Genomic DNA, 26,841 nt, shown 5'->3' on the forward strand with positions numbered 1-26,841 from the left:
TCCCAAACTTGGCAAAACTACCCTAAGCACGTTATAGCTCCAAAAACATACCCTTTTACACCAATTTTACATGAATTTGATACCCTATTCATGTTACGCATGCATGTACAGTGGTCGATATACCCTTTTTATGTGAATCTTTAGATGCACCTGATACCTCCTTGCCATTATAGTGCCCCCCCCACCCCGGGGCACATGAGATAAGTGAGATTGGTAGTGATGTCAAATAGCGTCTTTTCACACACCTTCACACTCTTGTATTATTCTACAATGCTACACAGCATAAAACACAGTGATGGCATTACCAATGTAAAGTTGAACTAAACACCTCAAAAGAAATAAGTCCCCCTCTGAACATGTTGTCATAACATCGTAAGGTTTCATTTTGTACCAACAAAACTAACTTTGAAATAATGATATGACTGTTTACTAAGTGCTGTGTGAAAATGAGAGATTTCCATGAGTTCAGGGCTGAATGAGCCTAAATTGAAGGCAAAAACTGCCCTTTTCAAAAGTCACAAAGTAGGCCTATGCTTGTCACAAAAGTTGATTCATGGCTTGTTACTAATGGAAAACCCCATGTGAACATTTACTGTAATGTGTATCGATTCTTGATCATTCAGCCATGCAAATCCCCTTGGTGCAGAGTTCAGCACAGTGAGTTGTAAGATGGTCAGTTCCATTCCTTGTCCCAATACGCCTTGCAGTTAACAAGCATAGGCCTACTTTGTGACTTTTGGAAAGGGCACTTTTTGTCTTCAATTTAGGCTCATTCAGCCCTGAAGTCATGGAAATCTCTCATTTTCACACAGCACTTAGTAAACAGTCATATAATTATTTCAAAGTTAGTTTTGTTGGTACAAAACGAAACCTTACGATGTTATGACGACATGTTCAGAGGGGGACTTATTACTTTTGAGGTGTTTATAATGGACTATTCCAGTTAGCCCAATAATAAGGAGAATGTGAACATTGCCATTTTTTGATTCAATTTTTATTTTTATTTGTAATCATGTATAAAAAATCGCTATATATAAAAATATTGTGTACAATCGTATAATAAAATTTATATACAAGTACACGTATCATAGATTGTTTTACAAAATATGCATTTATTTCGTCGGCTGTATCATCACATACTGACGTATTTGCAAAATATGCATTTCGAGAAAATCAAATTTGAAAATTTAGCGATTTTCATTTGCTGCATAATTTTGATTATTGTCGATTAAAACCTGGTTAAATGTAATGCAAATTTACCATTTTTCAATGTAATTCACTTCACTATCAGAGCATAACTTATTCTACAAAATGTCAATATTAAATAAAATGCATCACTATGTGAAAAGGACTAATGACAATTTCGATATTCAGATGACAAATATGTATCATGCAAATAAGTCACTCTGAAACAGTTGCGCAAATACAATGTATGTCACTATGTGAAAAGAACAAAACAGCAAATTTGACAAAGTTATGCAAATATCGTCTTGCAAATACGCCATACAAATACGCCACTATGTGAAATGTCAAATTCTTCAAATTGCAGATACAACACACTGGGCTTGCGCAGTATAGGTAATCGGCAAATACGCTGTTATGTGATACAGACATTTCAAGGTTTCGTAAATATGACATTATTAAATTAATTAATATCTTACTAATTAGCAGCTTTGAGGCATGGTTATTGGTATACGTACCCTGCGCAAAAGTATATCCCTAACCCTAATCCTAAAAAATAGGGTGCGCAGGGTAAACCAAAATTTGTCTCAAAATCTGGGCTCATATATTAAAAAAGGTTCACATTACATTGGAAAATCAGTATACATTATGGATACACTTTCATATTGTTAGGCATATCCCTTCCCAAACCAAACTTTGAGGGATTAGTGCCAGATGGTCCTATCTGTAATAGCTACCCTATAAACATTTGATAATTTTTGCATTCTATATGGTACACAATCTAAAAATATGACACCTAGCAGTTATTGCAGATAGGGTCTTCTTGCCCTAAACCCTGCTCTTATTCATCAATAGATATGAGTGAAAGAATATCTGAGTTTAGCCATGGAGGCTCCAGGCAAGGAATATCTGTTATGCAATAGCTGCTCTAAAAACATTTGACAATTTCTGCATTCTATATTGTGCACTATCTCAAAATTTAACATCTGGCAGCTATTTCTCCTTATCAGGTTGTGTTGGTATTTCAACTTTGAAGAAATCTTGCATTGCTTCATATACCCGCTGAGGCACCAGACTGAAAGAAGAGAGAAGAAAAGAAAAATGGGGATGTTAGTTATTTCATTAGCTTTCATTACAATTCAGTTGTAAAATCAATCCATATAGATCAGGCATTCTCAAATGGATATCCTGTCCTGTACCACTGTCTGATATGATATGAGCCCATTGTGAGTGAGTGCAGTGTGTAACATGTGGGGCGTCTTAGGGCCCTGGAGGGGTCCAAAGGCTTGGATTTTAGCACACTCACGGCCTGTCCGATATGGATGGCCTGTGGCCAGTTAGTATGGATTTTCAAATTTAGAAAATTTAGAAAACCTCATTGCTTGTTATGAATACCCATCTTGAAAGCCTCTATATATTTTGACAACATCTCTCATACATACTCTCTAACTAGGCAATTAAACCGCCAATCAGCTGGAATGTATACATCGGCTTTCTCTCGTAAGATTGCGTCTACTATTTGGTCACTCACTGGCTCCTGGTCCATCATTTTACCAAATCTGCAAAGAAAATCAATAATTCAGTGTGAGCAGAGAAGTCGACATTTCCAAAGCAAATTTCTGATTGGACTATTCCAGTAGCTTCCAGTTGAAATCCACACTACCCCTGTAGAAGATTTTGGAAATATCTTCCACAGGAGGAGTATGTTTTTCAAATGTGATTGGTCAGGGATAATCATTTTGAAACCCATACTCCCCCTGTATTATCAGTGTTGGAGGACTCGGGACTCGGACTCGGACTCGAGTCCTTTTTTCAAGGACTCGGACTCGGACTTGGACTCGGGAGCTAATGACTCGGACTCGGACTCGGACTCGGACTCGGACCCCAAGGACTCGGGGACTCGGCTCCGAGTCCTCCTCGAGTCCAGCAAAAAAGGGTATTTTTAGGTCTTTCATTTTCGTTCATTGTAAACTTCCTTGCTTGATCAATGATCACATCACGTGATTAATTTAAGTAATTTTGCATGCAAATAAATTCAGTTTGTAAATAAAAGTACAACTAAAAGCAAGATTCCTTTCAGTTATATCTTTATATATAAATGGATTTTAATCATAATCATTTGTTTTGACATGACTGCTTTGTTAGACACAAGTCTAGAATGTACATGAATAATAATACCCAGGGATGGGGCATTCAAGTTAAATTTTGGTAGGGGTGTGTTGTGCCGACTTTGTGGTCAAAATAGGGGCTTGATGAACTGAAATTTCAACATTTTTGTGGAGGTCTGTGAACTAAAATTGGGTGAAATTATAGGCTTCGGAGCTAACAAATTCAAAATGTTTCCAAATTTGAGCTAAAGAGCTACCATTTTCAGAGTGTTAGGCTCAATGAACTGGAGCATGATGCAAATGTGGGTCTTAAGGAACTGCCGGAGAGCCTGAACAAGGGACCCTTGACCGCCGCACATACCCGCACCACCTTCACATGTGGAGTGACCAGCCCCCACCCCGAATAATACTCCTTAGGCCTACAGCCAGATCCAACACCCCTTCGTTTGGCACCTGAAGTTTGGTACTGACGTCATATATTTATTGTCATAATGCATCTTTTGCCTCTTTAAAACACAAACCTAATAAGTTACTGTGATTATTCTGTTTCCAAGGTATGCTATCAAGGGGCTGAGCAAAAATTATGAGCATTGGGGGGAAGGTAAAATTGTGGGTAAGAATTTTTTGGCCGATCGAAAGGGAGGGTGGAAGCCATTTTTGGCAAACCGAGAGGGGGGAACAAGCAATTTTAGGCATTATGGGGCACCTTTCAAATAAAGCGCTCTAAAAGGCTTACCGGTATAGAAAACAGTACGGAAACGTTTACATATGCCATGGAAATATTCTCTTATTTCCATGGGATTATGCTAATTTTCCTGCTCGCTGCGCTCGCAACATATTCATAATTTAAACCATTTAAGGTTTGTAAATTTGAATCCCAAAACTTAATGGATGTGCAAAAGGGGGGGGTGCACAGATTTGTGGGAGGGGGGGACAAGCGATTTTTGGCAGGCCGAGAGGGATAAGCATTTTTGCAATTTCATCCCTCCCGGGCTCCATATAATTATTGCACAGCCCAAAAACAAGACTAGGCATGCTAGGTGGGACTAGCAAATTATGTATTTACAAGAAAATAATATAGAACTAAAATTCTGGTTAAGTATAGGCCTCACGTTGACAAAGTATTGGTGAAAACCCCGGGCTTAAATTTGATACATAAGGACTCGGACTCGGACTCGGACTCGAACATTGAGGACTCGGACTCGGACTCGGACTCGGACATCATAAATTGGCAGGGACTCGGACTCGGACTTGGACTCGGACACCAAGGACTCGGACTCGGACTCGGACTCGGATGATGAGGACTCGACTACAACACTGTGTATTATGGCTTTACCTAGTATCTTCCACAACTGGAGTGAGTATTTTTAAATAGTATTTAAAATGGAAGTTATCTAATTGTCTATTAAATTCAGAACTTGTACATGTACTCCCTCTGTGGAGACTTTAGCTAAATCTTCCACAGGGGTAGTGTGCATTTTAAATGGAATAGCTTAATTAGTCTAAATAATTTTAATGGTGATGACCCTACCGGAGACTTGTTGAGGAATAGCTTTTCATTTCATGACAATTCTCGCAATTCAAAATACATTTGCACAGCCAGCAGTTGCTCTTGCCAGTCCAATTTTTGACCTCCAGGGTCAGTGGCGTACCGTGGCCGCCCTATCCAACCCGGGGCTGAAGAAAATTCATTTTTGCCGCCCCTTCCTCAACAGCCCGAAAAGGTTGACCCAATTTTTTTTCCGGTTGTTTGAAAAAGTGAAGAGCAAAAAAAAAAAAAAAGGATTTCAGGCGCAAGCGCCCTAAAGGTAACACATTTCATGTATAGTACCATTTTTCAAAAATTTTTATGCTTTATCAAATTTTTCCGCCTTTTTTATTTACTAATTCTTTTTGCCGCCTTTAGTTTTTGCCGCCCTGTTTTTGCCGCCTTCTTCTTCCGCCGCCTTCATTTTGGCCGCCCCTGCTTTTACCCGGGGCTGGCGCCTAAAGCCCCCAAAAAATACGCGCATCCAGGGTCGACAGCGCCTTTCCAGCCACCAATGGATTTTCCCACGAGTGTGATAATAATAATGTTGAAAACAGTTCCACAATTCGCTGGTCACAACACATAGTAGCGTAGAGTGATTTTTTCCAAATTTTCCGTTTCACAAAAAAATAAAAGTGGCGTAGAGGTTAGCTGTATCCTATAATAGTTCCTTGTCTTTAACTATTAAAGATACAGTTTAATAGTTTGAACCTTAAAACTTCAATTTCCAATGGAATCTGGCCACTGAGGGATAACAGTGGAAGATCGAGTATCGACTCTGTAAATAGTAACATATCCTTTTCTCAGAAGCGTATTTTCAAGTACGCCACTAAGTGTTGCGACCAACGAATTGACAGTAAATTAACAGTAAATATTTGGTGACTCAACACAACAGGTGGGATCCACATTAAAATGTACTCCTGCGATGCGTTTCAATGTGATCTCCTCCACTGCGCGCAGACGGCATCGCGTCATGAGCGCTCTACACAGGGTTGTAGCTAGCCAAATTTTAGTGCTAGCTAAAATGAAGAGAAAAATGAGTCAAATGCCAATTACTTGACAGTAATGGCATTTGACAGCTGTTTTGAGGACAATTTGTCACTTTAGTGCTGGTCGGCAAGACTAATAATTCCCTTGAGTGCCGGTCCGTCAGGCTGAGTACTGGCTACTGCCGACCAGCGCTGACAACCATGGCTACAACCCTGGCCCTACACGCACACAGCATTGTGCTTGAGCGCCCTACGCACACACACCCCCACCCCCACGTCCTGTATGCACTTTTATGAATTAACACACGCTACACAATCGTTTCCTGTTAGGGATGCGCATCCCAAGAGATAACATTTCAATGCAGTCGATCCCGCTGTGATGTGGTGTCAACATTACCTCACGGATGGATTATGCATGATTCCAGTGTTTGTGAAATATGGATATACAATGGTCATTTTGATCCCAGTCTTACGGTGAAGATGTCTGATTTCATTGTGTAGTGCGTCATGTAACCCAAGTACAGCATGTTTGGATGCGCAATAGTCTATCAGCCTATGGCCTCCTAGTTTGCCAGCAGTGGAACATATGGTGACTATATGACCTGCATTGGAGTCTAGCATGTCTGGTAAAAAACTGCGTATTGTCTGAAAGCAATGAATGAAATGAATGCAAGACACATTACGTTTCACTACCTGGAGAGAATTGATCAAAAATTGAATTCCCTCCTGAGCTTGGTACATGTCAATGAGTTGACCAGATCACAAGGATATCATATAGCTATTGGCAGTATATATAACACAAATGGTCAATGAGTTACATAAAAATGACCTTGTGTGGTATTTAGTTCCCAGGAAGTGAGTTTTGCCTGAGGCAATTTGTGGTTAAATGTTGATCCCTCACTACAAGAGTTATTACCATCGATTTGGTTGAAAAAGGAGGTGAGACATGATCAAACCTCTCCAGGTAACAAAACGTAATGAAATTTGAGTACCAAGTGGTATGTTGTGCAACCCTTCTTCCTGCTTCAGAGCAGGGGTAGCGCATTAAGGCCCGAAAGTCGGGGGTTGTTTTCCCGTGTTTTTCACTCCCGAGCTTGCAGAAAATCCAAATACATGGGGTGAAAATTAAATCTCGGGGGTGAAAAATATTTTGCAGTGTAGTCAGGGGTAGGAGTAAGGTCCAAAAGTAGACCTGCACATTCCCAATATATGGAGAGTCAAAAATTAATATTTTTTTAATTTAGGGGGTCATTCACCCCCGATCGGGGGTTAACGCTACCCCTGCTTCAGAGTTGGCCGATAAATCATAGCTGGCAAGACCAGGTGAAATCCATTATACACCCCTATCTTTTTAATACCCAACACAGGAGTCCCCATTTAGACAAACCTCTTTAGGGAACAAATCAAAAGTTCAATGACGCCCTATAAACGAAACATAAGAAACTTATGCCATAGGAAACATTGCATGTTTTTACTACACTGGTTACATCCTTGAAGCTATTGTAAGCTATTATTGAGCAAGATGGTGTGTTCATCCATGCATCAGAGAGTTGCCACAGTTACTCGCTATATGCCCAAGGCCAGCACCCGTATGGTAATTGTATTCAATTGTAGTGCTACATTGGGCGGCCCATGGCGAAGGCGGGGCGAGGCAGTGAGCATGATTTTCAAGTGCCCAGAAAGGCAAAATTTCATAAATATTCATAATTATTTTTTTGTTGAATGTAAAATATACATATTCATCTTGGTATTTTTGCCTGTAACTAAAAATGATGGACAGTTAACGTGTAAACAAGATGGGTTGGAAAATAAGGTGCATTTTGCCCATAGAAGTCCTGTGGAAACTACACGTAGTTACGGTCTATGCACTTTCGCCGTTATAGGCAATTTCTACATCGATTTTAGTGGCGATTTTTACATGATTCGAAAGCTGTTGTGTCAAATAAGCATATACACCCTCTAACTAAATTCTAAATGTGTATTTATGTCCTGATATGAAGGAATATTTCGTACTAAATTCACATCCCTATATCTTAACCATGTTGCACCCAAACAGTAAACACTGTGTGCAGTGAGCTGTGTATAGTTTGCTTCCTATGGAGTAATGCAATGCATAAGTTTGAAATGAGTGCTTTCGTTAAGAGGCTGACCGCTCCCTCTCCTTAACGTAAGTTTGAAATGTTGAAAATTCCAATCCAATAGATCAACTTTGATTACATTTGTGAACTATCAGACTTTTTGACCCTTACCCCCCCCCCCCCCAAAAAAAAGGGACTTTAGTTTATAGGACATCATCGAACATTTGGTTTGTTCCCTTACCTCATTCCTGGCTCATGTATAATACCAGTATTAGTAAAGTATGGGTAGACAAGAGTAGTCTTTATCCCAGTCTTTTTGTAGACCACTCTGATTTCTTGCTGTATTGAATCATGTAATCCCAGTGTAGCATGTTTAGCTGCGGTATAGTCAGTTAACCTATGACCTCCTACTTTACCAGCAACAGAACATATACAGACAAGGTGGCCTTCGTTGGAGTCTAACATGGCTGGTAGGAAGGAACGTAGAGTCTACAAAAAACAAAATTAGTTGATTTCTTAAGTTTGTGCGGCTTTTATTATGCGGAAATCATTCCACTTTTGTTACTGCGCGCGTCAATAAAGTCCCAACTCACGCTCGTGTATTTTCACATAAGCATGCGCTGGTCACGCATTAAGCAAAACACAACTAGCGTAAGCATCGCGCCCTAGAGCATGCACGCCATATTCTATATCAATACACTTTATTATGAGTCTTTTTTTCCGCCTTATATAAACTGAACAAACTTTAGTAAATCTCTTTAATTTGAGACCAGTCACTGGGATCCATATTAAACATGCTCATCTATCAGGGCACATTTCTTTAACCCCAATAATAAACAATAATAATAAATAAATGTTGGTGTTTTATATAGCGCCTTTTCCCAGATCTCAGAGAAATGCGCTGTAATTTCGCTGCCATGGTGAATCATCACAATCAGATCGCATCAACTAGGCTGGTTGCAACCGAACTCGGCGCAAACCTATCCACACTTAGATTGCAACATCCACCAATTATCTATGCAGCTCCCCAAATTCCATTGGGTGAAGGAAGTTTTTGATAACCAAACATTTGTACATTCATTGAATGAACTTTGAAAATTTGGGTACAAAAAATCATTCTCTACAACTTGAGGTCAAATTTTGCACTATGATTATTTTATTGAGGTTATTGAACTATGGCATTGGGATGAGGCCATTGTGGTCCATAGTGAATGGTGTTGATAGAGTTTAAAATCTGTGATTCAACAATTCTTCCTATACCTTTGTACAGGAGTCTACGGTTGTTAATCCATGATGAATCCACACTTGTACAATAGCGTATACGTGAACGCAAACGCGAACACATATTACGCATGAGCACATAAATTTGTCATGCCTGGAACCTGTGTGCGCATACACGCTTACTACAAGTTGCGCAAGTCTTTTTTGGAGGTAGCGGCTAAAAAGTTTTATTCTGTTATTCTGTTATTATACCATTAGCCAATTGGGTACACTGTATAAGCAAAGCATGATGCATGTATGATATACACAAGGATGCTCTCTTAAATTGTTTGATTGAATATTTCAATCAATATTGATTTTTCAATTTTTTGCTGATTGCAGTAAAGCACGCTTCAGACTCCGTATTGTACGTACAATATTGTATGTACAAAATTTTTAGTGAAATTAAAAAAAAAAAAAAAAAGTATGTACCGGGAAAATATATATTTTGCTACAATCATTGGTTGCTTAATTGATACGGAGTTGCCAAATTTCTAAGAGTTCTAAATTTAGTGAGTGCACGGAATGATGAACATCTTTTAATGTCTTCTTGTATTCAACCATGGTAGGTATCATAATACCTACCATGATTCAACTGTACTTGAATTATTATATAATCAATGGGCACCTTTTAAAGTTAATAATACGTCAGATTAATACTAATATTAATAATATTAAAATTGTAATAATAATATAAATGGCACATTCAGATCTTATTTATTTATTTATAGATTTATCTATTTAGGCCTATTTATTTATTTATTTATTTATTTATTTATTTATTTATTTATTTATTTATTTATTTATTTATTTATTTATTTATTTATTTATTTATTTATTTATTTATTTATTTATTTATTTATTTATTTATTTATTTATTGATAACTGATTGATTAATTGATTTAGAGATTCATTTATACTGATATTTAGTCATATACCGTATTGATTTAGAAAGTTTAAAGGTGTTATTTGTAGGCCTTTGTATTTATTCTGGTTCTGATTTTATTGATACTGACATTTTTGTTAATTTTTAAAGTTTTGGCATATAGCATTCGTTACATTATAACACGCTGTGTTATGAATTTGCAACACCTTTTTACATATCAATGATATTGATATCGTTGAGGCATGTTATGATAGGCCTAAGTTATGATCATCACAATACATCCATAAACGTGTTAATGCAGTAACAGAGTGGCGTTAGGGGCACGGAAGCCCCCATTGATCTGAAATAATAGAAAATCCCATAGGAAAACTGCAAAACGGCTTGCATGCCCCTCCCCTCATCAGAACCGGATGCAACGCCTTCTATACTTTTTCATTCATTAATTATAGGCGTATTAATAGTAATGCGTTGAGTTTTTAAAAAGTAATATCCGCCTTTTTTTCTTTCTTTTTGAAATGACATACGGTACTTGTTACAAAACAAATCAGCATGGAAAACATTTTTTTTTCGTCAGAGGCAGATATTTGGCCTATTCAGTGTCATAAAGCTACAAAATAGACGATCTTTTAAAATCATTTTTAAATGGCTATTTATTTTTCAACCTTTGTATTTGTAATGTTCACACAATCTGAACATGTGCTTGTAGGACAACGATTTTGAATTAAACATGTTAATTGTGATATTTTAATTCCGCTAGAACACCACAGATAAGCGTCCAAAATTGTAAGTGGGTTTTCTTTTATTTAACCTCATTATTTAGCTAAAATTACTCGAAACCCTCCTAAGAGTTGTTGTTACTAATAAACATTTCATAATTTTGGGCAAAGGATAGCCAAATAGTTGACCGACATCGTATATTTGCACCAATATTTGACTGAAATCGTATATTAACATTACCGCCCCTTCGTGGCTTTATTGCAAGCCAAAGTGTGAAACGAGATTACTTGAAATATATATTTCAGAGTTGAAAGAGTTTCAAACCTACAAATATATTTCTGAAATATGTCTCTCTGATTGGTTGATGGTCAAGAGGATTACGGCATCCTCAAAGCCTCTTGTTGTAATTCTCTAATCGATATCTATTATAGGACCGATCTTCTGAAATCCATACAACCGTGTCAAATGAAATAGTCTCGAATCATAATTTGTGCACGATACAACGTTGATACGTCAGATTTCGAATTTTATTAAAATAGGCATAAATCACATGATGCTGGCAAAAGTAGATAAAATAACTATGGGTCGAATTTACATTAATCAGTGTCCTGGGGCCAGGATAACATTTAGGACTCCTTCGGATTCTAAAACAATACTTCGCCAAATGTCCTTGCTTTCATTTTCTCATTTAATTTGTTTTAATTTTAATTAATTTCTTTATCCACTGGCTCTCTGGTAAATCCGGTATTGCCAAATATTTCTTGTCCATTACCCGTGTTAAAGGAGTATTTCGTGATCCTAGCATCCTCTTTTTATGACATTTTTCAGTACATATCCACGAAAAAAGCATATTCCCAAAATTTCAATTGATTCCGATATTGCGTTTGCGAGTTATGCATGATTATGTGTATTACACTGCTCCATAGACAATACGTTGTAATTTCGTTCTGGTGCACCAGAACGAAATTCAAATTTCACAATATCTTTGCTAAACGAATTAATCTGCAAGAAATATTTTGTTCATAAACATTATGTAGCCAGAGGTTTCCAGTGATATAAAAATCTCAACTTTTTTTGAGAAAAGTGGGGGGATGAGGCTGTGGATCACGAAATGCCCCTTTAATCTATTTATTTATTAAAATGAACCATCTATTAAATTCCTATAATACAATGTATAGGCCTAGTGTATTTGATAACAAATTTGTTTTTATTTTTGATTGGAATTTGGGTTCCATTACACGATTTCATAATAAGATATGTTTGGGCATGGCGGAATTAGTATATGATTAAAAATAGACATACTCTTAGGCCCCCTTTTTTAATGTTTGTAGGCCTACATTATTGATATCAATATTTATGTACAAAATGCAAAAGAATGTATATATATTTGATTGTTTTGTAAACATTAAATTTGATGTTTACTCATAATTATGTCTGGAAAGTCAGGGAAAAACTAAGGAGTATCGGTATTTAGTTTCCTGGGAAAGTGGATCAGATGAGCAGTGAGTAAAAACATTTGCCCTAAATCTTTATTTGATTTTTATTGTTTTATGAATTTATTAGGGCTACTGGTAAAGTGCAGAAAAAACCTCCAAACGCACTCTAGGATTTTTCATCAGCAGCAGTAGAAATTTCTCTTGCATAGATTTTCTGGTGACCTCGCTTGGATTTAGCAAACAATGAACCGTCAGGGTTATAGCGCGTTATTTAATCTGATTCAACTCGTGCATGGCACGTATATTTATTGCACGTGTAATACTTTTTGACGTCACGAACAGTATTGTACATACAATATTGTACGTACAATACGGAGTCTGAAGCTAGCCTTAGGGACAAATCTTTTCCGATTGACTATTCAATTGAAAGTATTGATTCATTGTTTTTCAATCTTTTACTAATTGATGTTATGGACAAATCCTTTAATTCTAATTAATAAAAAAAAAATTGAAAATATTCACTCTAAAAAGTTTGAAATCTCATTTCAACCATATAAAGCAAGCCATTTGGCAGTATTTTAAGAGTAACTTGATTGGATGGTGATACCAGGGTTATTCCTTCATTACTCAAAATTAGGGTTAGGTTTAGGGTTACGATTAAGGTAGGGTTAGGATTAGGGTTAAGATAAGGGTTGGGGTTAGGGTTACAATTAGCTTACATGAAATAATTACATGAAGCATCAACCAAAACCAGCCTACAAAAGGAGTTAAAAGTCAGTCCATTAAATCCATTTCAATCTGTTTAATGCATGATTCCCTTCATCAACTGTTTTTAAAAATGTTGAAATATTGGGCTATTCCAGTTGAAATCCATACAACCCCTATGAAAGACATGAACTTCTACACAGGGAGTGTGACTTTCAAATGGAGCCACCCATTCAGTATGTGTCCTCTGCTCCAAAATGGGTTACTCCAATCGAAATCCATAAACCCCCTTTTGGAAGACATGACCTTCATCTTCCACACAGGGAGTGGGAATTTCAAATGGGGCCCACCCATTAAGTACCGAAGACATAACCTAAATATTCCTTAGGGGGTGTATGGATTTAAACTGGATACCCTATTTTAATTGGATAATTTAAGAGAGTGCATGATCTCCTACAGCAGCAGGACATTGAGTGTGAACACACATGCAAGGTGCTATAATAGAAGACCGAATTAAAAAGACTAGTTTGCGTATGACGTCATGTCAACCAGACCAAAAATGCCGTACTGCGAAGGTCATCAACCAATCACGCCGTGGGGCGCTACGCCTTTGCCCTGACGTCAGACGCAAACTAGTCTTTTCAATTTGGTCTTCAATTTTATCCCGGCCAGGCCTGCAACCAGGATTTTTTTTTGGGGGGGGGGCTGATTTGGAAAAAGTGGACTTTAGGGAGGATTTTCAAAATGTGGACAGATTTTGAAATTGAAGTGGACTTGAGGGCTGATTTAAAAAAAGTGGGATTTTTTTAAAATTTGGACCTTTTATGACTAAAAAAGGCGTAAAAAACTCTTTTACGCTTGCTACGCTCGCAAATAAACAGGACTTTTTAGGTCACAAAAGGGGATTTATTTGGCCTTTGGTCAAGGGCGGATCCAGGACTGCTTCCCCCCGGGGTGCTTTAAAAAAAATCATAAAGAAGTAAAAAAATGGGCGCGAACGCAGGGGGGTGTCTGAGGGGGGATGTGCCCCCCTCATAAGTAAGAAACTTTTGAAAAATGAAGACCTAATTGAAGCCATTTGGTGGACCATTTTGTCACTATATATAGTGTGTAAAAGTTTAGTTTTAATATGTTGAAAAAGCCGAAAATTTGTGAAATGACGGGGCATGAAGCCTTTCGTGGATAAGTTTCCCCTATTGTTATAGGCCTATTGTTTAAAAACAAATTAATTTTGAAAGCAGAAGCGAAATGGCCACTTGTTTATGCACTATGCAGGGGGGTGTCTGAGGGGGGATATGCCCCCCTGAGAAGTAAGAAACTTTTGAAAAATGAAGACCTAATTGAAGCCATTTGGTGGACCATTTTGTCACTATATATAGTGTGTAAAAGTTTAGTTTTAATATGTTGAAAAAGCCGAAAATTTGTGAAATGACGGGGCATGAAGCCTTTCGTGGATAAGTTTCCCCTATTGTTATAGGCCTATTGTTTTAAAACAAATAAATTTTGAAAGCAGAAGCGAAATGGCCACTTGTTTATGTACTACGCAGGGGGCCTCTGAAGTTGGAAATTTTGCAAAATGAAGACCTATTTGAAGCGATTTGGTGGACCATTTTGGCATTATTAGTGTGTACAATTTAAGTTTGAAAAGCCGAAAATGTGTGATATGACGGGCCATGAAGCCTTTCTCTTTCCTGTTGTTGTAGGCCTATAAATTGCTTTAAACATAAATTAGCAGAAACGAAAATGGCCACTTGTTTATTCGGTACGTAAGGGGGTGTCTGAGGGAGATATTCCCCCTGAGAAGTTGGAAAATTTTGCAAAATGAATACCTAATTGAAGCGATTTGGTGGACCATTTTTGGCATTATTAGTGTGTAAAATATTTTAGTTTGAAAAAGCCGAAAATTTGTGAATGACGGCCCGTCCATGAAGTTTTCCCCATTATTGTAGTGACTTTGATGACAAGGCCATGCATATCAGCGGGCCCACGGTAATTTTCAAATGCTTTTGGTACAAGGTCCCGCCTTCAAGCAATGCCTAAAATAATTGCAGGCCCATATTTTTGGGCCTACTTCCGATCGACCCGACTCTGCGGTTTTTTTAGGCATGAACCTACCCAAACCGCGCCTGCTGTAAAGTAAGTGACCAATACGGGGGTCCAGGGTGGTGGAAGGGGTCGGGGTCCCCTTGCCTAAGGAAATTTTGCATTTCTGAACTCAATTCGCGCGATTTGGTGCATAGTTTTTCTTTTCTTTCTTTCTTTTCTCTCTCTCTCTCTCTCTTTTTTTTTTTTTTTTTCCCCGGGGTGCTGCAGCCACCAAAGCACCCCCCCTGGATCCGCGCTTGCCTTTGGTGATGGGGCTGTGTCTGCTGGGGTGCTAATAATATCTATGGATTAAGATGATGGAGATTTATCATCATGGATACAAGGGGGTTGTGATTGTATAATAGTATATCTGACTTGATACCTTATATTCACATATTTCTTTATACCTTATCTTCACATTCTGAACAATCCCTGTATTTACAAAATATGGGTACACAATTGTAACTTTGATCCCAGTTTTTCCATAAATCACCCTCAATTCCTGCTGCAAAGAGTCATGCAGTCCCAGAGTGGCATGCTTAGCTGCGCAATAGTCTACTTCACGATGACAGCCTAATTTACCAGAGATGGAACATATGGATACAATGTGACCTTCGTTGGAGTCTAGCATGTCTGGGAGGAATGTACGAATTGTCTGGGAAAAGAAAAGTGTTTATTTGTCATTGGGCTATTCCATTTAGAGTCCACACTCCCCCTGTGGAAGATTTTAAAAATATCTTCCACAGAGGGAGTATGTTTTTCAAATGTAATTGGTCAGAGTTAATAATTTTGAAATCCCATACTCCCCCTGTATTTTGGCTTTACCTTATCTTCCACAACTGGAGTGAGTATTCCAAATGGAAGTTACCCAATTGCCTATTCTATTCGAAACTTATACTCCCTCTGTGGAAGACTTTAGCTAAATCTTCCACAGAGGGTGTGTGGATTTTAAATGGAATAGCCATTATGTTTTGTCAATAGTAATGCGGTGCATATATATTATTATTCCATACATATACTTTTATCCCACCTTCAGATTTTTGCCTTGATTTAATTACTTTTACATTTACACAGATTAGCTTTGCTTAGCTTTTTGCACAGTTTAGCTTATTTTTTTTGCTAATGGTTTTGTATGGTCTACTCCCTATTCCAGAAAAATACAGCACTAATTTTTGGGGATAAAAAAAATATTATCCTGTTTAAAATGAAACATAGCTAGATCCTAATCCTTTAGTTAGTCCTAACTGGCAATAAAATTTTAATTTTAATATTTGGCCAATTTTTGGAAATAAGGGCCAAAAACCATGCGTTTTTAGGGTGTTTTTCGTATGCTGTGACAATCAAGCTCAAAGACTTGTACTAAGACTAATTTCAGTTTATGCATTCTAGTTTTTGGAAAAGACATGTTTAATTTTTATACCCCATTATTTAATTATAGTAACACAAAAAAGTGGGAATTAGAGCAAAATTGCGGCATCTACTCAATATTTTGAATGCTTAGACTTGTTCCAAGTCTTTGATTTTTGTGACTTGATTGTCAGAAAACATGACAAAAATGCATGTTTTTTGCTCTTTTTTCAAGAAATTGGCCAAATATTAAAATTTTACTTTTATTGCCAGTTAGGACTAACTAAAGGATTAGGATTTAGCTATGTTTTATTTTGCAGAACTTGATCATATTTTTTTAATCCCAAAAAATTAGTGCTGTATTTATCTGGAATAGGGAGTAGTAGTAGCGTAAAGGTTCTATTAGCCCATATAAGACCATACAGCTACAAAGCAACTGCCAAACTACATACTGTAAAAGTCATAATTTTCGTGTGTGTAATTTTTTTCTGCTTTGCCGATTTTGAACTACATTGCTCGTTTTTTAATTTTGCGATTTTGAGTTTTCTTACATAGACCCATACATTAAAAAAACATAATGTGTGTTTATATTTTCGCGGTAGCTGTGTTGTGTGTGAAAAGCAGGAAAATGAATGTACCGTGAATATTACCACTTTTACAGTATACCATGAAACCATTGGCCATGCAACTATTATGCTGGTTTCATACTTTCTGCCGCTGAGCGGCGTGACGCTTTATCATGTCGCTTGCACTTGTCTGCAAGCGGAGCGGCACACCGCTGAGCGGCAGCGGCATGACTCTGAAAGCCACTCTTGCCGCTCTGCACCGCTACAAAATCGTATTTTGTTCTCATACGTCAGAGCGGCACCGCTCCAAGTTGATTTGATTTCAACTCCCAGCGGTACTGACGCGGCGGCAAAGCGGTGGAGTGATCGATATATCGGTTTGCCGCTGGTCACCGCTAGCGTTTCTGGCGCGACTGCGCAGTGAAGTAAACTCATCTTCAGAGCGGCAAAGCGGCAGGAATGTATGAAACCAGCATTACACACCTGGCTTGCTACTTAGCATGTCACCTTTTTCTATTGAAATTTGCAGGAATCTTCAGATGCCATTTTTATCTTTAGTAGACAGCAAAAATGCTATCTTCAGCATATAGCAATTATTGCTTCAATCATGACATACCGTAAAAACTTGATAGTTAGCATATGTGCTTACTATCGAGCGCTTTTGAAAACATGAAATTGTACCAAAGTCTGGCGCTTTACCAACTGAGCTAATGGGGTTGAGACACAAATATTAAATTTGCAGGTTTACTTGTTCGTCTATAACTATGTGTATCGATAATTTGCTCAAAACCCTGTACACTTTTGTGGATGGAGCACTTCATGTTTGCATGTTTTAAAAGCACTCGATAGTAAGTACATATGCTAGCTATCGAGTTTTTACGGTATGTTATCTTCAGTAGACAGCAAAAATGCTATTTCTGCAGATAGCAATTATTGCTTCAATAATGACATGTGTTATCTTCAGTAGACAGTAAAATACTATCTTCAGCAGATAGCAATTATTGCCTGAATAATATCATGTGTTATCTTCAGTAGACAGTAAAATGCTATCTTCAGCAGATAGCAATTATTGCTTCAATAATGACATGTGTCCTTATAGTTACTTGGCTAATTAACTTTGCATAAACTTGGGCGAATGTAATTTACATCTTTAGCCTCACTTTTAGTTTTCCACTTCGCTAACTCTGGCCTAATTGGAATTAGCAGAGCCAATCGTCGCCAACAACAACCAAGTGGTCAATTTTGAAAAAGGTGGATATGTGTAAAATCTGTCACTAATTGTGAACCATTTTGCCGCAACCTGCAGCTAGATATTACTCCAGATTCCAGAAAAATACAGCACTAATTTTGTTGGGATCAAAAAAATATTAATTACCGTATTCGTTCCAATAAGTTATTTTGGGTGGGCGCTTATTTTTTACACGGTTTATTGTAAAGATCTATGTTCTTGATGTATATCCTGATTCACTTCCTACGAAGATCACTGTTCAGCGAAGTCCACTGATAATATATACTTGTTTAGCAAATTGAAAATACTCTGGGTGGGCGCTTATTGGGGCATGGGCACTTATTGGAATGAATATAGTACCCTGTTTTGTCAAATGACACACAGCTCAATCCTTTAGTTAGAACTAACAGGCAATATTAAAAAAACGTCAAATTTTGATATTTGTTCAATTTTTGGAATAAGGGCCAAAACCTTTTACAATAGTAGTCACAAAATTTGAAGACTTGACACAAGTCTAAGCATTCAGAATCTTGAGTAGGCCCAGTGTTCGAAATATGCCTCAAAAAGTTACAGGCCAGCCGGGCTTGACCTTAAAAAGTTACCGGCCAGCCGGGCCGGCAACTAGATGCCAGTCAGAAAAGTTACCGGCCAGGCCAAAAAGTTACAGGCCAATGGCCGGCTGACCGGCCCTATTTCAAACGCTGAGTAGGCCCCTAGCTTTGTCACTCAGATGAATATATAGCATAATTACTATTCAGACATGCTCTAAAATAGGTCTAATCCTAACCCACCAGGGGCTTTTTGGAGATGGGAAAGGAAAGAAGGACTGACTAAAGAGAAAAACAAAGAACGAAGGTGTTTGCTCGGGTGGGATTCGAACCCGAGACCCTCGCATGCCAACCACTGGCTCGGCGACACTTTGCCACGGGTCTTGGGCTTCGCTGGCCAGCGAAATTGCCTATATATCACTTAGGGTGATTGCGTCATCACACCATGTGGGATGCACCCACGAACAGCGCATATATCAAGTAGTATTTTGTAGTACTCGGGCGTGTTAGGGTCCCGGCTCCCGCACTCTGTGCATCCGCGGGTAATCATGCTCATCGAAAATTTCGCAAAATAAGGGGTGTTTTCAGATGAAGAAACGCGATTCGCGAAACACACAAATAAAAGGGGTGTTTATTCAAACCACGTATTCGAGAAATAGAAAAAAAGGGTATTTTCATCGAGCAGCGTTTCTGCCAGAAAAGGATATACCGTATTTCGTTGAATAGTCGCCCCCCCCTCAAATAAATGCCCCCCACCACTTTTTTCAAACAAGATGTTTCAAAAATTCCGATATTTCCATGCTATCTTGTGTAGTAAGCTTACCAAGTTGCTCACATGGTCGCGAGTAGCAGCAATAAATGGCGAAAATCTGCATCCGAACCCGGAAGTGAATCAAAAGTCAGTGTCAAAAGGTCATAGTTCGTCATTTTAGCGTGACTTTTAAGCTTACCTAATGATTTTAACGGGAATTTTCGTGCTAAAAATGACCTCTAATAAACGCCCCTTGGGAAAATGTAACGCCGAGGCGTTTATTCACAAATACGGGTATTAGAAATATCGTTCACGTTTTAGCAAAAATAGGGGTATTGTTGAAGGGCAAATAATTCGCGAAATCGCTAAAAAAAAAAGGGGGGTTTTTCCCCTAAAACTTCGCGAAATGAGATGCAAAAGGGGGTGTTTTTAAAGTTCACCGACTAGCATTAATACCCGCGGATGCACAGAGTGCAGGGGCCGGGTTAGGGTTAAGGTGACTAATTAGCGTGATTAGTTGACACATGTACAATAACACTGATAAGAAAAGGACAGAATACCCACGACCTTATTCAGATAGAAGTAAACAAAGGTCACACAGACTTAGATAAGATACTAATCATTTACGGGCTATTCCATTTGAAAACTATACACCCCTATAGAAGACATGATTTTAATCTTCCACACAGGGGGTATAGATTTCAAATGGAGTCAATCATTCAGGTAACTCGACCATTTGAAATTCATACTCCTTTTTATGGAAGATTAAGGTCATATCTTCCATAGGGGGTGTATGGATTTCAACTGGAATAACCCATTTTGAAGCAGACGACACTGAATGGGCAACTCCATTTTAAATTCACACTCCCTATGTGGAAGATTAAGATCATGTCTTCCTATAATTTATGGTCTTCCTTAGGGGGTGTATGGATCATCAACTGGAATAGCCCAATGCTTTATACCTACCCAGAAATGTGCCATAACATTGACATCCATGGTTCTCTGGATTTGTTCATCAGTTAACTCAAGTAATGTACGTCCTGCTAGCACCCCAGCATTGTTGATTAACATGTACACCTATGGAAAAGGAAAAGAAAGTTTGGTATAAACCCATGAGTAGGCCTACTACATGCTGATTGGTTACAAGAAGATGATTTATTGAACCAGGCATGTTGCAAGTGGGGCGACCGGAGCACATAGGCGTCCCATTTTTTAGCAGCTTCGCTCACTTCGCTTTCCGAGTAAGCAAACATAAAGCCTGTTTACACAGGGTCATAAAATTTTTGATGACCAAAATGTAGGGAGTCACAAGATGACCACAGATGGTATATTTATTTATTCAAAAGACTGATTTCAATACAATTTTAGCCTGTTTATAGGGGTACTACACCCTCGATAAATTTGTGTCTATTTTTGCATTTTTCTCAAAACTAATAACACACTGGTAACAAAATTTGTGTATATTATAGGGGCAAGGAATCCAATTACTACACTGGAATTTCAGTGACCCAAGACAAGCGGTTCGTTATTTATGATAAGAAATGAGGTACCGCTAGGATGTACCTCTTTTCTTATCATAAATAATGAACCGCTTGTCTCGAGTCACTGAAATTCCAGTGTAGTAATTGGATTCCTTGCCCCAATAATATACATAACTTTTGTTACCAGTGTGTTATTATTTTTTGTGAAAAATGCAAAAATAGTCACAAATTTACCACAGGGGTGTAGGACCCCCTTAAGGGGTAAGGTGTATCAGTGATGGGGGGGGTCATAACATTTTGGTGCCAAAATAGGGGGGTTTTATTGACGCCTACTTTTTGTAAATTTGGGACCCCCTTCTGAAGAAAATATAGCCCCTAATAATTATTTGAGCAAGTAAAAGTCAATTTCACAACTTCAAGATATCTACTATACTGTTCTCAAGTTGGTTAAAAATAATTTATGCCAATCCTTACAGTCACAATTCAAATTTGATGTCGCATTTAAAGTTGACTTCTCTCTATGTAAATTGGTCTTACAAATACTTGTACAGCCAGAAAAAAAAGTGTTAAAAAAATGACTATTTTTCATTAATTAATTAATATTGGTGTAAATGTCAGCTTACCTGTCCCACATCTTTCTTAACCTTCTCCCCAGTCTCATAAATGTCTTCTCTCTTACTGCAGTCCACTGTATAGGTAAACACTGTAGCTCCAAACTCCTTAGCCTCTCTTGCAGTCTGCTCATTGCCTTCTCTGTAATGGGGCAAATTCATTAATGCTTTGCATGATGGCTTATAGGCTTCAACATAAAAAGTCCAAAAAAAGTTCGAAATATTTTCTCAAAATATCAGAAGCCATCTTAAGAACCACAGAACCAATACTGGGCTTGTTTGTACTCATTTTAAAGTATTCTTCATGCCGAAAAATAATGTTCATAAAAATGTACAATTCTTAATTTTGTGCATTTTAAAAGAAATTTTGTACATTTTAAAAGAAATTTTGGAACTTGTTGTCTGCAGTAAACAGGCCTTGTTGGTTTTACTTAAAATAATGATGTCGCCAATGTTATATGAGACAATAGATGCATGACAGCAGCTAAAAACAATACATTCTCTAAGTATTTGACAAAGTTGCAATAAATGTGACTGAAAATCATGAATTAAGAATAATATTGTCAGATTCAACAACTTGACAACTCCAATTTGGTTGTTTCCCACAGGGACTCAAACCCATGCACGTCAAGCAAGCTCTCTGATTATGAGTCAAATGCCGTAACCACTGAGCCACCGTGTCCTCAGGGGGAAGGAGGAATGCTCTGCCACAGTTCAATGGGTTATCTAGAGCATCTCCAGTACTTCAGGCTTAGTCTTTCACATGGCATTAAAATTACACCATTGGACATTGCAAAAATTAGAAATCCAAGCATCTCTGTGAGCAAATTATCACTAGCGTATCCAGGGGGTGTTTTTATCGCCCCCATTTTTTTGGCAAAATCATCCCACTTTGGATCCTAACAGCCCCTGTTTTGACCACCTGGATCTATTGCTGATAATCTAGCAACAATCTATAATAATCATAGTGCTATCAGTGTGTTTGGACAAGGTTGCGTTGTCAGCGATCAGACATACCATCCTTCTACCTGCGTGTCCGCTCCAATGGGATTAGGTTAGCATGTACGCAATTCATAACCTCATTAATATACGAGAAGTCTGTGATCCAATCAAAAGAAATTGATTGCCTGACCGCGCAACCCACAATAACTCGATCTGGAACAGGTGATTCGCGCTATAATGACTTCTGCATTGTGTGTGCGTGTTTTAAGTGTTACGGTAACACACACGCCAACACGACGGCGATTTAGTACGGTACACTGATCATGTGTGCAATTCAGTTTTCTGCAAAAGCGATTGAGTATAAAAGCATCTTTAGAAATGACCGGCGATTGTGTGCTCTCAAGTGGGTTTTATCATGTTTATTAGTGACCTGACACACATTTGTATTAGTTCGATCAAAAGCCTTGAAATGCTTTCATTTTTTGAACTGGATCATTCAAGCATGCTCAACAAATATTTTCAATGTAAGTGCCTCTGGCCTTAGTAGAAGTAAAAACGAATACTATGGCCAGAGTTCTAGGGCTATAGCCAAAGTAACAAATTCTTGATCATGATAGGATGTACCTTCTGCGTCAGCGTACTTTTCATAGAATAACACCATCGCGCGACCTGCATGACCGAACCTTGACCTTGCCTAGCAACGACCGTGTGATTGGTCAATTCTCAAAGGCTGTGTTTGCGCCCGTAAAGCGCCGGTATTTGCGTGAGTACGCTCGACGCAAATACCTGTGCGTACCCAAGTTGGCTCTCATGATCGAGAATTTAATATTTTGGCTATAGTATTGGTCCCGCCCAATCAAGGCCAAGCCTGGTCGGAGTTCTACTTCTTGAGCTTGAACTTCAAGGTTAGACATGATCACATTTTGTACATGTGAGGGCAGGCTTCGTTAAGCTTACTTGTGATCCAAGATCCTGTCTTAACTGTGTAATCCAATAGGAAAATGAAGAAAATTTGGATTTTGACCCTCAAAACTCCAACCTAGCATGATTTTTAAAAAATCTGCATTTGAATAATATTTGATGCTATCAAGTAATGAAAGCCACATTTCATGAAACATTAGCACATTTTTGTAAAATGGCCCTTCATGCTCAAAAATTTAGCCATAAAATACATACACACATGTTAAGGGGGTACTACACCCCTGGCCTATTTTGTACCTATTTTTTGCATTTTTCTCAAAAATTATAGCACATTGGTGACAAGTAAGATATGTATAATATAGGGGCAAGGACTACAACTACTGCACTGAAAATTCAGCAACTCAAAGCAAGTAGTTATTGATTTATTGATCAAATATGGCCAAGTAAAAAAATATGTTAGTTTCTCGTCCTCACAAGATGCGTTTTGGCTGCCGCATCCAAAAAGTTTTTTTTTTTGTTGAAATTTTTGTTAAAAAACCCCAAAAACATCTTTTTAAAGAGTATTCTTGTTTCATTTCACTTGTCTCCCGATCGCGACTCTTGACCGACTTTCAAAGCGTAGTTTGCACGGTCTACATGTAGGCCCTACACTACTTGTTGTTACGCTATATGTGGAAGAGTCTAAAAATATTTGTTGTTTTACCGGACAGTTGATCCACTAATTAGTGCCAGTCATCATCGAATTAACTGTGTGTGTCAATACGAAACCCGATAGCAATTTTTACATCAAGTATACGTTGTATTTACAAGATGCAAATCAGAGTTTGATGGATCTCTTCAATGAGTACGCTAGTAAAAGATGAAACAATATTGTCAAAAGAAGAAAATAGTAAAACTCTTGTTTTTTCTCAGAATGGTCTTGGGAATCATGACATTTTGAGCCAGACCACACTGATATGTTGATCTAGGAGACGCATCTTTTTTCTTGGTTTGTTTTTATATCTGAATGAGTACCCTACCCTATTCAGGTTATTAGCTAGATTTAAAACAAGTGATGACCACTTTGTAGCAAAAAGCGTCCCCATGTTGAAATGAATCTCACGAACGCGATGGTAATTTTGAGTAAAAATGTCATCCGCCATTTTGGATCGGCCATTTTGGAAAAAAAAAAGAGAAAAAAAGTGCCCTCATCCTCCTTTTTTCAAAAAGTTAGGACGAGAAACTAATTTTTTTTTACTTGGCCTCATTTTCAACTGTAACTCCACAACTGTTGTCTGTGCTGAAATAAAATTTCAAGTGCAGTAGTTGTAGTCCTTGCCCCTATAATATACATATCTTACTTGTCATCAATGCTCTATAATTTTTGAGAAAAATGCAAAAATAGGCACAAAATTGGGCAGGGGTGTAGTACCCCCTTAAGACATAGGAAGCCATTGATAATGCTGGGGACACACAATTTGGCCCATTTTGGGACATTCAGGCGAGCATACTTTTCCTCATAACATTGCCAATTATAGGCCTACATACATGATTGACCCCTCATTTTTTAAGTTAAACGATTCTCTTTTTAAAGGAGGATTTCGTGATCCTAGCATCCTCTTTTTATGACATTTTTCAGTAGATATCCACGAAAAAAGCGTATTTCCAAAATTTCAGTTGATTCCGATTGTGCGTTTGCGAGTTATGCATGATTATGTGTATTACACTGCTCCATAGACAATGTGTTGTAATTTCGTTCTGGTGCACCAGAACGAAATTCAAATTTGGCGATATTTTTGCTAAACGAATTAATCTGCAAGAAATATTTGGTACATAAACATTATGTAGCCAGAGGTATCCAGTGGTGTAAAAATCTCAACTTTTTGGGGAAAAGTGGGGGGATGAGGCTGTGGATCACGAAATGCCCCTTTAATGAAAGCAATTTTAGATGAATTTATTAAATTTCAAAATTTTATGAACATGCCTATCAAGGTCGACAAGGTAGGCCTAGTTAAATATCTGCAATTCCGGCTATTTTTGTTTCCCCTAATATGCACTCACTTGTTGACATCCCATAACACAAGCTTAGCTCCAAGTTTTGCAAACCGATGAGCCATCATCCGTCCAAACCCATGGCCAGCCCCTGTAATAAGAATGATTCGCCCTGTAACATCCTTGCGTGCTGGAGACACAAAAAGACGAGCAAACACTTCTAGCCAACCTAAGATGATCTGGCCAATAAGAACACCGATATCACTCAACAAAGACATTGCTGCCCTTCACTATAAATTACAGAGCCCGACTGCAATACACTGAAAGGCAGTAAATTTGGGAATTTGTGATTATCGTGATTAGAAGATGGACTTTGGTCGCCAGGTTTGCAAAAATTTTGCCGATATCAGGAAGTGATGAACGCTGGTACCCATTATTTCTTTGAAAATGCACGCAATGAATAGTGCGGAGTGTTGAAATGTGGGGAACCAGGCACTCTACTCGCAGACCGTATGAAAACAAACAAAAGGGCGCACACCACTAAATAATCACATATTGAAATACACGTAAAAGGCCATTTTTCTTCACTCATTTTGAGGCTTTTTGGGCAATATCTCAAATATTGGACAATAACCAGTCAATTCCAAATCAATGAAAGTTTAACATATGTTTCAATCAGGGGAGTAGCCAGCTTTCTTGGTCGGGGGGGGGACATTTTTGGGGCACAGACCTAAAAATTTGCAGTTGCATCATACAATACAATCCATTTTGTTTTAGAGACTGTATATGCCTTCCAGCTTCCAAAAAGTATTTATTAGGACGAAGCGTGCAAATTTTTTGTATTTTACACTATTTTCGCCCATGATGGGTATGAAAAGGGCTTTATTGTGACAATGTGCTCGCGCAGTGCACAACAATTAGGTATTTTACACTATTTTGGCCTACGATCGGGATGAATTTTGGTGGAAAAATGCCTCATTACCCCCTTTCTTTTCCCTCCAGATTTTCTCTTTCATTTATTGTCAGAGGGGCACTTTTTTCTTTCATGCCCCCCCCCCCTCTCAGCTGGCTACGCTACTGGTTTCAATGTATGAGTAGTCTGACCTCGTTTTCCCACCCGCTACGAGCCCATGAACACGGTTTTGAGACAATTAAGCTAAAACTGAAGTTGGCTTTTAGTTAAATTGCATTTTTTTTTCAATTTAAATTGATAATCTTTATGTAGTGAATATATAAATGTGTTTCAGATGAAAATTTTGCCAAGTTTATTCCCAAAGAGGCCTTTTAAAGTTAAATAAAATGTCATCAATTATGAGATTTCTTGGATTTGAAGCAGTAATGTGTGCATGTGATTTGCATAAAAAATAGATAAATGTTAGTTTTCACTGATAGCTACTGATCACATTGTCCCCTTTTAATTTCGAGCCGAACAAATGAGGTCAAACACAATTGCTATTTCATTCCAGTATGATCTCGCCTATCGTATTATTATCATGATTAT

The 26,841-nt window shown here is 38.0% G+C and overlaps 1 protein-coding gene across 3 annotated transcripts; it reads right to left on the bottom strand.

Annotated features, from left to right (window-relative positions):
* Positions 1 to 1,410: 1,410 nt before the first annotated feature.
* LOC140168447 (estradiol 17-beta-dehydrogenase 11-like) lies at positions 1,411 to 25,820 on the bottom strand. 3 transcript variants are annotated; one of them, XM_072191843.1, is made up of 6 exons: positions 25,410 to 25,818; positions 21,519 to 21,648; positions 20,381 to 20,491; positions 6,205 to 6,452; positions 2,625 to 2,741; positions 1,411 to 2,257 (listed from the first exon to the last, which is right to left on the bottom strand). In XM_072191843.1, exons 1-6 carry the CDS (start codon positions 25,616 to 25,618, stop codon positions 2,176 to 2,178), a joined length of 897 nt encoding a protein of 298 aa, XP_072047944.1. In that variant the 5' UTR covers positions 25,619 to 25,818; the 3' UTR covers positions 1,411 to 2,175. The 3 variants fall into 3 exon arrangements, with proteins under 3 accessions (XP_072047944.1, XP_072047943.1, XP_072047945.1); XM_072191842.1 differs by lacking the exon at positions 6,205 to 6,452 and adding an exon at positions 8,127 to 8,374 and having other exon boundaries at positions 1,412 to 2,257; positions 25,410 to 25,816; XM_072191844.1 differs by lacking the exons at positions 1,411 to 2,257; positions 2,625 to 2,741 and adding an exon at positions 8,127 to 8,374 and having other exon boundaries at positions 6,296 to 6,452; positions 25,410 to 25,820.
* Between the last annotated feature and the right edge of the window lie 1,021 nt (positions 25,821 to 26,841).

This window comes from Amphiura filiformis, chromosome 13 (genome assembly GCF_039555335.1).
Source record: "Amphiura filiformis chromosome 13, Afil_fr2py, whole genome shotgun sequence".
Lineage (NCBI taxonomy): Eukaryota > Metazoa > Echinodermata > Ophiuroidea > Amphilepidida > Amphiuridae > Amphiura > Amphiura filiformis.